The sequence below is a fragment of the Thunnus albacares genome, chromosome 16 (assembly GCF_914725855.1).
Source record: "Thunnus albacares chromosome 16, fThuAlb1.1, whole genome shotgun sequence".
NCBI lineage: Eukaryota > Metazoa > Chordata > Actinopteri > Scombriformes > Scombridae > Thunnus > Thunnus albacares.
This window is the reverse complement of record NC_058121.1, coordinates 9,435,496-9,446,980: the sequence shown is the minus strand read 5'-3', so window position 1 is coordinate 9,446,980 and position 11,485 is coordinate 9,435,496. Positions and strand designations below refer to the sequence as shown.

Sequence of the window (11,485 nt, the reverse complement as noted above, 5' to 3'; positions counted from 1 at the left end):
GTGAATCACTCTTTCTCTCAACTTCACACACTACCTGGGAGGGCAAAGATAAGTTTGCGAGCACCGTCAATGTCCAAGGTGGCAAATGTTGTTGGGAGACTGAAAAAGAAAAAAAACACATTTATTTTGAATTCAACCATTATATTAATACATTTATTAATTCTTTAGTGTCTAACATCGTGTTTTAGTATTCCTCTTTCCTGTTATTTGCCTATTTTATGTAACACTGCTTTAAATACTGTACATTTACACTGATTATCTTATTGACTGTTTCTTCTTTTTAATTGTCTGTAAAGCACTTGATAACTGTGTTGTGAAAAGTTGCATAGTAATAAAGTCTAAAGAAATAAAGAATAAATAAAGAAAAAGACTAATTTTCTTACCCTGGTTTCATGAAAACACGGCCAAAATGGATCTGAGCATGAAGGTCAATATCCAGCACCTGTTTAAGGTAGTCCTGAAAGAGACAATACAGAAAAAGTTCCTAACTCTAATAGAATCCAGACAAACCAAATATAAACAACAGGAATATAAAGAGAAAATAAATATGGATAATCTGACCTTTGCCAAATAATAATGTCTTTAAATATGTTTTCATTTGTGTGGATATTTGAAATCCATAATCTACATTAAATAAAATAAAATAATGTGCTTTGACATGAAATATTTTGTTATTTCACTTAGTGAAAGAAATGTCAATCTCATACATCACCAAGAACATCTATAAAAAGTTTCTGTGACTTTTTTTTTCATAATTTCCTGTATAATAAAGCTGTCATCCCTCCTCTCTACCACCAGGTGTCAGTGAAGCGCAAAGCCATGACAGGATGTGTGCACTTTTTGTTGCCACCATACCTTCTCTCCCATGGACACTCCTCCTGAGGTGATGATGACATCAGCACGGCTGATGCCTTCATTCAGAGCGTTGAGAAGGTCATCGGGGCTGTGGGGCACAAACACACAAACACACTATGTTGACTACTAACTCACAAGAGAGGAAATAATGGAAGGAAAGCAAAATGAAGCAGGGGGAGTGTAGTAAAATGATCAACATTATATTGGAGGTGTATCATGAATGGAGATGTTTATGGCTAGAGAAATATTAGAGAATAGATGTGAAGGTGTACTTGTCTCCCACGATGCCCAGATTGATAGTGGGGTAGCCGTGCTCCTGGATAGTAGCCAGCAAGGTGGAGCGATTGCTGTCCCTGATCTTCCCAGGATGGAGGTCATCTTCTGGGTTCAGCAGCTACACGACACATGAGGAGAAATAAATTATTAGGACCGCTCTTTATACATTCAATAGCTGTCCTTTTTCTTAGGTCTGTGGAAGAAAAAAGCAAATCTGGTTTAAACTATTTTCACCTCAACCGTTTAACTATGACATCCTTAACATCTAGAGGTTTAAGAGATAATAATTCAACTACATGATGATGGTTTAAGACTCTTGTTGGCAAAAATCTTAACTTAACTATCACATTATTATTGCATTTAACCTGATCTTTGTACCAAATGGGTTTCTTCTAAAAACACTGGATACTATGGTGATTGCCAGAAATTATATCCTGTTTGAAAATTCAGTATTGTAAAATACTTCACTGTAACTGCCAGTAAAGACAACACAATCTGAAATTTCAGATTAAGATCACCCATTTGGTGTTTCATTTGCTTTCAGGACAACTTGCTCAATTAATTATTTGGAAGTGTTGATATAAGAATACAGTAACTGCAGTATAAAGCTACATTTTAGAATCAATGGAAAGCATCCCACATCTTCTAATATTACATTCATACATTTTGATCCCTCTACTTCTCATAATAAAACCATGAATCTGAACTTTGTTTCTTTGATGATGAGACCTTACAATGAGAAAAACGCCAATTATTACAATTATTTAAGGAAAGCGACACCACAAATTAACATACATCTACTAGTAGGTTTATAGTGGGTTTGTGGGCATCTAGTACATTCTGTACTGTATTCTTTCAGTTGTAAACACCAGCTCTGCTCAGATATTTCGTGATGTTTTTCTACATCTGTGTCTTAGAAAAAAATGCAGCATTAATACTTGGGAATATACCGGAAACCTAGATAGTAAAATTAACATTGCTGCATGTGCAAAATGCTTAAAAATGAGAAGACAAAGGAACCATAACTAATCCTCTATGTAACCAGAGTTGCTCGAAGGAGTCGAGGTGAGGGCAATATGCTACCTCATAGATTTGGAATGTGGCCATGGAGTAGCTGACTCATGGCTTATTTATACACTTTATTCATATCTGCACAGCGCTGAGAACACAGTGTTATCAGTATCTAAAGTCTGCTGAGGATCTCCATGAAGGTTACACACACCATGAAATTCAAACTGTACATCAGTCACACAGAAAACACACAAATATGATTCCATTGTTTAAAAAGGAACCACCTGGTCACAGATAAACGCATTCTGCACACCTGAGAGCACACATGAAACAGCTGAAAGCACATTTAGTTCTGAATATTGTTCTGGTGTCTGCAGTCGAAGCAAACAATGTTGATTGTGCATAAATATGAACGAGGTATGTTATCAGAAGAGTTGGCACACAGTTGCAGATGAGGATGAACCTTTTTTTTGGTAAATGCGGATACAATGGTGTGCATTTTCCTGACAAAGTGGTTTGAGTGCATAGGAGGTATCATTCTCCAAATGAAAATAACACTTTATAATAAAAACATGCACATTTTTATTATCCTTTACCTCATTTCCTGTAGACATGACAGCCACCACAGGGAATTTCTGGACCTCCACCTCGGTGACTCCAACGGTGGCAAGGAGGCCAATCTCAGAGGGGCCCATGTGGGTGCCTTTGGCCAGCACACACTCCCCACGCTTGATGTCGTGACCGATAGGCCTGTGAGGAGATAGGAGAGATGAATGAGATGAGTCTTAGGTGCAGTTTAATGAGAACTTAACAAAGACCTCAAACTGCAGCACAAATGAATAGTCTAGTAGAGACATTTTTTATATTTCTAGTATTTGTTTTCCTTTAGTCAACTAGTACTGTAGTGGCAAATATAATACCACACATGATCATGCTAGTATGACCAACGTATCAATTGTTAGTCATCATTAAAGAGCAAAAAGCTGCTGGTATAACCAAAAATCAACTGTATTTTTACAGTGAAAACACTAACTTTCATCAGTTTTATACTGATTACAATGAGAAAAGCCTTAATCCTAGAGAGGTGTGCAAACATATAATGTAAATCATATAATTAATAGAATTTTGTTGGCATCCTCACTTAAAACCAAGGCCCTGTCTATTACATTTACAGTATTTGGTAGTACTGTATAGTAGTGGTTCAGATTTGACCTGTTAACAGCCACAAACACAATATCACACTAACCTGATGTCCTGCCCTGGGCGAGCCTGTACTAGGATCCGTACCTCCAGCTCCTCTGTGCCCTGAAAATAAAACAAACGAGCTTTCAGATTCATCACAGTGAACAGATATCGTTTTCCATCAGGCTCGACTGATGGTGCTAGACCTGATCAAGTAAAGAAGCGGATAAAAAAAAAGCTTCACAGTAACGTATGCTGCTCCTCTGCCCGGAACCCTCTGCATTTAGACCTGAAATAACAATATATATAGTCTCTCTTAGTGAGTTCAAATCATTGCTGCAGAAACTGGGTGCTCATTCTTCTGGCTGCTGATGTTGTGGGGTATTAGTCTTATTAAGTTATCGTTTTGGATTGCTCTTATTCTTATGATTTAAGGTAGCTATCTGTTTGTTTTTTAACAAATGGATTTAATTCTACTTCAGGTTAAAATCTTTTGCTTGATTGTATTAGAAATGTTATTCATGATTTTAGAATCATATTTCTGTTTAATTTTGAGGTATATTTTGTGTTATCTGTTTTATGAGTAACTCACAGATAATGATACCTATCTTGACCAGAGCACTCTTGACATTTTTTCTTTTTTATCTCAATGAGGCTTTTATAGTTAAATAAAGGTAAATAAAATAAAAACTGCATGATGTACTTTGTCCATCTCTGGGCTGAACTCACTCTCAATGAACTTTAAAGCAACCATCATTGTATCTGCTGTAGAGAATCCAGTCTCAGTCGCTATGGTATTGGTATAACTTGAGTAATACTGTACCTATATGTACAGTAGACAAAATCGAGTCAAACTTTTTTATCCCCTTCATAGAGTAAATTCTGTTTGTTTGGGTGGTGTTGACCACAACCCTGATTGCGACCACTCTCTTGCCTGCTCATTGAGTAAAAGGTCAGACTTACGTCTTCAGATTCGCGGAGGAGCTCGGTGTCCTCCACCTGAACTACAGCGTCAGCCCCACAAGGGATAGGGGCGCCCGTCGTCACCCTCATCACCTGGCCAGGCATCACTGTGTGGGTGGGCTGCACAGAGACACGGAAAGGACAAGATATATGTCTAAAATTAAATTACAAAGAAAGATAAACCACTATACACTTTTAATCTTTCAAAAAATTTGTGTTGTCTTTATTAGTTTAGGGCATTTTAAAGTAAACTAAATGTAAATGATTGCACGCTACTGAAATAAGTTCCCCAAAAGGCGTCTCACAAAACTGAAGTAGAAAAACACTGAAACTGCATGTAAAAACACTGTAGAGGTAGTATTGAGCATGACAGCAAGTGTGTGTTTGCATGTGTGCTGATTTTGTTCAAGATGAAAGGTTGAGGTAGTCAATAAATCTCTGTAGCCTACTCTTGTCTCAGAGGTCTAATCTGTTTTATAGTTTGGCAGGACTTTTACTTTCTAGCCCTGCTTAGGGGTGAAGGGCTTTTCATCACTTTCTAAGAGAACACACTGGTGTGCAATTACAGCTGGTCAAGGCATGAGGTGAAGGACAAAAGTGAAGTGCTTAATTTTCATATACAGGTACTGCGGGTCTGAGAATGACTATGTGTGTGTGTGTGTGTGTGTGTGTGTGTGTGTGTGTGTGTGTGTGAGGGTCTATATTGTGAGCAAGAGAAAGGATGTGTGTGTGGTGTCAACGTGGGCGCGGACCTGCTCTCCAGCTTGGGACTCTCCAATGATGAAGCGGTCTCCTGGGCCGTCAGCCGCTAAAATAAAAGAAAGATTTAATAGCATTACACATGTGTGCAGCTGAGACGGTGTGTGTGTTTGTGTGTGTAGGAGTGTGTCATTTAGTTGAGTCATTTTATTTTAGCGAGCTACAGAATGAACAAACAGGAAGAGATGGAGAGAGGGGGAAACTTTGACGTTGGATGCTCTCTAATTAAACATCTCAAAAACAGAAACACAGAGTATTTTTAATGCTAGCAGCCCTCACAGATTTCATCATTCTGTAATGATAAAGCATGCAGGCCACCCTCCACCCTGTGGTGTACAGACCACCCCTTTCAGTATTGCTACAGCCGATGAGGGCTAATGAGCAAACAGAAACTTCAGAAACACCTTTATCATATTGCTTTTTTACAGGATGAAGAATGAAACTCAACACAAGATGCTATAAAACCCCATCAAATTTTACATTCAAAATACCCTTTGAAATTACAAAATGTACTTGTTAAGTGACTTAAATTTCATGGTTTAACATCTTAACTTAAATATCAAATACTGGCCTGTAACAATCCTGCTCTTTTCCCTGCAAAACCTTAAAAAAATATGTTCCTGAGTTGAAAACAGAGATGTTTTTCCTAGTTTTTGAAAAATTGACATTATGGAGAGTTTCATCTCCAACCCTCTGATCCAGCCAGCACTGAAGCAGTTTGTGTTTTTGGCATTAAAAATGCATACATGGTTCTAACTCCTGTCCAAACTGCACCATGCTCAGAGCTCAGAGCTCCTTCTCTTGAGATATTTCATAGTTTCAGGTAACACTGTCTGTAGAGGGGGCTCAGTGACCTATGCACTCTTTGGCACCACCAGGCCTGCAGCTATAAATACACTTCTTCCCTGATATCATTTAGCATCCTAAACAGGGTTAGTACGTTCAGCTTTTGGTTGTTTTTTTTTTCCAACCTCCTGTGACAGGAGAAGACGGATGGTGCAGGTTGGTAAAAGAGCAAAAACCCGCACTGACTCTGGATAAAGCAGTAGGTTATCAGCTCCTTCCACACCCACAGTCTAGGCACATGTACTGTATGCCTCAGCAGGCACCAGGCCCTCAGGACAGATGCATAAAATCCACAGAGACCTGTGGTGTTCTGCTCCTCCTACTCCATCAGCAAGAGCCAAAAGCAGATGTTACATAAAAGAGTTTTTGAGCTGCCTTGAGCCAACAAACTGCCACCTTGCTCTCCAGGTTAACAGGTCCCTTACTTCTCCCCAGGACCCCCAGCCACTGACACTACTTTAAGAACTTTTCACAGCCATAGGGATGAAAATCTTTGAGACTCATGCCTTTAAACAAAGGTAAACCCTCAGCAGTTTGAGAGCAATCTCTTGCCCGTGATGGCCACAGGAGCTATTTGCACCAGCTGTTCGGAAGTTCAAACTAAGTAAGGATTCACACCAGCACTACAGATGTTTCCTTGTAACTGATTTACAAATTGCTAACGTATTTACTAGCTAAGACATTTCTTAAGTTTTGATGGTGCAACCTCATTTAGTAAATCACTAGTTTGAAATTAGCTGGTAGTTACCAAGAACATAGGAAGGACTTTACGCACAAACTTAGTGATGGATTTACGAATGGTGGTGTGACCCAGTCCTGGCATCTATGGAGGAGAGCCCCCTCTACTTCATGTCCCACACTGCAGAGCCTTAATCTTCCTTCAGTTTGCACTGGCAGAAGAAGCCTTTACACTGCTCCTGAGGCAGTTCTCCACTGACCCAGTGTCCTGTTCATCTCAAACTAGGACAGTCAGGTCATTTATGTAAGAAAGACATACTGGCCTGGTTAGTCCTTCAGTTACATCAATGCTCTGCAACTTCCTTTTAAGAAAACACAGCACTGACTCTATACATCACTACACTGTACTGAAGATGCCAGGTTCAAGTACAATGAGCTCCCACTCTGCTCCAAAACTTTTCCTCCAGATAAAACACAATTAAAAGATCTTAAAAAAAGGAAATGCAAGATGTGGGATTAGCTTATGATTTTCATGGTGTAAACTATTCAACAGTGTACAAAAATTCTAAAATTGGACATCACTGATAGATTCTCTGCCTAACCTGGAGGCCTGTTGAAAGTATTTCCCTTTACAATTCTTTGTCTTTAAGCCCTAAATTTTAATTTGAATATATAAACTGTTGTTTTGTGGCTTTTACCTTCTACACTTTACATCTTGTTTCAGCAATACTGCCTGAAGGACAGGCAGTAAGAACTAGAGAGAGAAGAAGAAGAAGAGAGAGGGAGAGAGAGAGAGAGAGAGAGAGAGAAACATATTTTACATCATCTGCCATAAGCTACGGTACTTACCTCTCACAGCATAACCATCCTTGACAGAAGCAGGGAAGGGTGGCAGGTTGTCTTTGGCATAAACGTCCTGAGCCAGGACTCGACCCATCCCATCTGTTGGAGAAGAAGAAGAAGAAGAAGAAGAAGAAGAACATGGGTATGAGGAGAGGAGAACAAGCTGGGCAAAGGAGAGAGCGACAGCTGGAGAGAGAAAGAGAGACAGAGGCAGAGAGGGTGAGAGAGTCAGTGCATCTGATTCAGATGAAGATACAGAGAGACATGTGCGCCGGAGGTGTGTATATACAGTATGCGTGTATGTTTTAGAGAGAGACAGAGTGTGACACCACGCATCAGGATCTCTCTACATGACTCACCACCTGACCAGCACACATGGACACACACACACACACACACACACACGCACACACGCACACACTCCTATATTTCTATTTCAGCTTTACTGATTCATATACAACAATACCACAAGTGCCCCTATCCAAATTTCTTAACCGCTTCCACTGGCCAGACAACTAAAAAACACTCAGGAAACATTTGTGGAGGAAGAACAGAGACTCCACACAAGAAGCTGCACAGAGACAATAGCTCAGAGAGAGTGAGGGAAGGAAAGAAAGACAGAAAAAGACAGAGTGAGAGTGGGTGGAAGAGAAAAATCCGGGCACTAAAATACCTTAAGCTGCTGTGTGGGTATATATAGCATTTCTCTGAGCCTTTATGCTATGATCATGTGGGTGTTAATATGAAGATCTAAGCTTTGATATCAATGAGTTGAAGGAAAAAAAAAAAATGCATGTACACACACAGACACCCACACACATGCATAGACACATCAGCTTACAAGATGACAGTCATAATGAGCTTGTGTAAATAATGCATCTCAATCGCGGGAGAAGGCTTATGTCCAACCCTTATATCTTTTTTAAGTCAACAACATTTCATCTGAGATAGTCTTGTGTACTTTCACAACTGCTACTCCTTCCAAGCTGCCATTTAAACTGCTTGTTAAAAAAAAAAAACAAAAAAAAACACATGTCGACTTGAGAACAAAAATAGAACAGAGGTGATGTCTTGTTGCAGAAGGGAAGTGTGCGTTTGATCAGATGTATCACTTGTACAGTAGGTCCTGGTTTTAAAAGGGTTACGTAATGGTCATTAAAGCATGGGACAGGATGACACCCATACAAATAATCTGCTCTAAAAACAACATTTAGTAGACAGTAAAAAAGTGTGACAGCTAGTTATCAGCTAGTTAAGTCTTTTGCATGTTTTTTTCTTTTATAACTTTACAGATCTCGAGTATAACATTTTCAAAAAATGCAAAATGCATTGTTGACATTTGGGAGATGTGCACATCAGCGGTTATCCCAGCACTTTTCTCTGCATAGACCCATAGAGAAACAGTACGTTTATGTGTATCTTTATAGAGCCATAATTCCAGTCTGAGGGTGAGTGCAGCCACATAAACATCTGCAAGCATGTGAATCTGCACACTCATCACAAACATACAACACCTTTGCACATCTGTATACTCACAGACAGATAACTGGGAATTTTGACCATGTGGAGTGGAGTGCAGTTCTGAAATATTTAGCATTTACTGTAACTGTCAAGAATGTACTATTTTTAAAATACTTAACCTAGAAAATCAAGAAATACAAGAGTGATGTAACATTCAAAGTGCATGAATATGCCGTATGTGTATTACACCATTATGATAGGAAATTAAATATATATGATTCCACACTCATGCTTTGTGAACGTACAGCATATACACAGACGCAGGCACCCATCAACACACTATGACACGGTGCATACACACACACATGCAAACCCCTCTTAATCCAGCAGGGGAGCTACTCCAGCTGTTGTCTGTCTAAATATTTAATCTCTAAAATCCCCTCTCTCTCTCTTCTTGACCCCACTGTCATCCTCCCAGCTGTGCCCCTGCAAATCCTGCGACTCACTTCCCCTCTCCAAGAACATGAAACACCACTTTACACCTGGAAAAAAAAAAAGAGTGTTCCTTCTACCGTCATTGATCTAGAAGTCATGTGCGCCGCAGGCCATTATTGCCCCCAATCCTCGCTACTCCCCGTCTTCAGCGATGAATTAAAGAGTGTGTGTTTTCCCCTCTGGCCCTCAGCCGGGCTTTGTGTCACCCTCCTCTGGCACTGAGACCACTCTGCCAGAAGGCTGACTAGACCCTCGGGTGCTGGGCTAACTGCTGTGGGTGTGTTTATGTCTGTTCAGACATGCAAATACCAAAATACACCTACAACAAAACAACAAATTAAAACACATATTTTACTACATCAAGCTGGATTATTAGAGAATCAAAAGTTGACAAAAAACTAACCAGAAACTTAAACATCTGACTGCAAAGAGTGAAAATTGAATGTGAATCATAATTATTTTCTGTTTCATCCTTTAAACCTGCATTAACTGATTTCATTGGCCACTTGGGGGCAGCAGAAACAAGCTGCAAACACAACACTCACATATTATCACCTTTTGTGTTACTATGGTGAACTTACTGGCTTACACATCCAGCAGATACAGAGCATCATTAGAATTAATTTGGATCCGTGTTCCTGTTCACCTGGTGAATGTAAGTGTAAGAATCACACTTTTAGCTCCGGTTTGCAGCTCCTGAGCTGTAATAAATAATAATAAAGTGTGTAAACGTGTGATGTGTTTTAAGGTAGCAGTTTTTATTTGTGTGGACTTTCTGCAAATTAGTTCCAGAGTCCTTGAGAAAGGCATAAACGTGGTGGCAAAACGTATCTCGACACACACAAATGTGTATGGTGTGTGCACACACAAAGCTTAGGGTGGATCAAGCGGGACACGTGGATTGTCAGGAAATTCTTTTTTGTTATGCATGTATCTGTAGGGGGCTGTTTGTGCTCTGTTTCAAGATAAAAAGGCCCTTAGAACCCAGTGAGTTTATGGGCATGTGTGCATTTGACTGTCTGTGTGACTGACACTGTGCCCTGCAGACATAGACTGCTGATTCAGTGAGGTGTCCAATTGTGGACAGAGAGTGTTTAAATGCTGTCATGTGAACTTAGTGAGCACATGTTGCTACATCAATCCGAAAGGTGTCACACCTCAACAGCCCAGCATGCTCGGGAGCTGATGTCAGCAGGGGTAAAGGAAAGTTAAATTGGAGATGTCAAGAAGCAAGAGAAACAAATTTGGTACATTTAGGCGGGTGTGAGGACGGTATGCAGGATCTTCAGCTTGTGAAAGTTTAAAAGGAGACCAAACCTCCGTCCTGCTCACCTCTGTAGTTGATGATCTCAGTGCCCAGGACAGCGGTCATCTCCAGCACAGTGATGAAGGCCTTGTCCATGGAGGTGAGGGGGAAGGGGGACATGCGGTGCCTCCGGGCCACCTTGGTAATGTCCACTGCACTGTGACCTGGGGAGAAGTGCAACATCACATATGGCTGTCACAAAAATCAAACTATACCACAAAACAGGAACAGTGTGTGTAATATTCTTGGGTAATAATGCTGTGTCCAAAAATCACCCCCTCAGTCGCTCATTCACTATTTTCTACATAATAAACACTTGGCAGAGCCTGACCGATAATTACTGGCAGATACTGATATCAATATTTGAGAGCTAAAAAAAAAAAAAAAAGTCGGATAACCATTTGCCAACTGACTATGAGTTACTATTGGACAACATATATTCAATAGTTTCATCAAAGGCGTTTCAGTATGGAATTTTTAAACAAAAGTAGTGAACGTGCTATGCTATGCTATAGACACTGGATTTCTTTTCCATGTTAGTAAAATTTGAAGAAATTGTATAGTACATATGTTTTACACTTAGTATTTGGACACTCAGATAAAATGACAGAAGGTAAATGTAGTGCACTTGATAGCAAATAGGGAGTGATTTTGGACATACTGTAGCCTTTGACTCGAGCTTCTGAGTATGATGAAAAGTCACAATTAAAGCTTGTAATTTCACATCAGTTTTTTCGAAGAAGGTTGCCCAGGCCACTCACTCTTTTTCTGTTAGCATTTTAGTTCTTTATTTAGAGATTTTAAAAGTGT

The 11,485-nt window shown here is 39.8% G+C and overlaps 1 protein-coding gene across 5 annotated transcripts in view; it reads right to left on the bottom strand.

Annotated features, from left to right (window-relative positions):
- The window catches only part of gphnb (gephyrin b), a 95,255-nt gene that overhangs the window by 3,532 nt on the left and 80,238 nt on the right, over window positions 1-11,485 (bottom strand). For 3 of the 5 annotated variants that reach the window (XM_044377445.1, XM_044377447.1, XM_044377448.1), the window contains 10 exons: window positions 10,702-10,839; window positions 7,420-7,512; window positions 5,040-5,095; window positions 4,288-4,407; window positions 3,389-3,447; window positions 2,739-2,892; window positions 1,128-1,249; window positions 856-943; window positions 384-457; window positions 32-99 (listed from right to left, as the gene is read on the bottom strand). In XM_044377445.1, coding sequence (XP_044233380.1) covers window positions 32-99; window positions 384-457; window positions 856-943; window positions 1,128-1,249; window positions 2,739-2,892; window positions 3,389-3,447; window positions 4,288-4,407; window positions 5,040-5,095; window positions 7,420-7,512; window positions 10,702-10,839 — 972 coding nt within the window. The remainder of the gene's footprint in view (window positions 1-31; window positions 100-383; window positions 458-855; window positions 944-1,127; window positions 1,250-2,738; window positions 2,893-3,388; window positions 3,448-4,287; window positions 4,408-5,039; window positions 5,096-7,419; window positions 7,513-10,701; window positions 10,840-11,485) is intronic. The other 2 variants (XM_044377446.1, XM_044377449.1) reach the window with 1 other exon arrangement.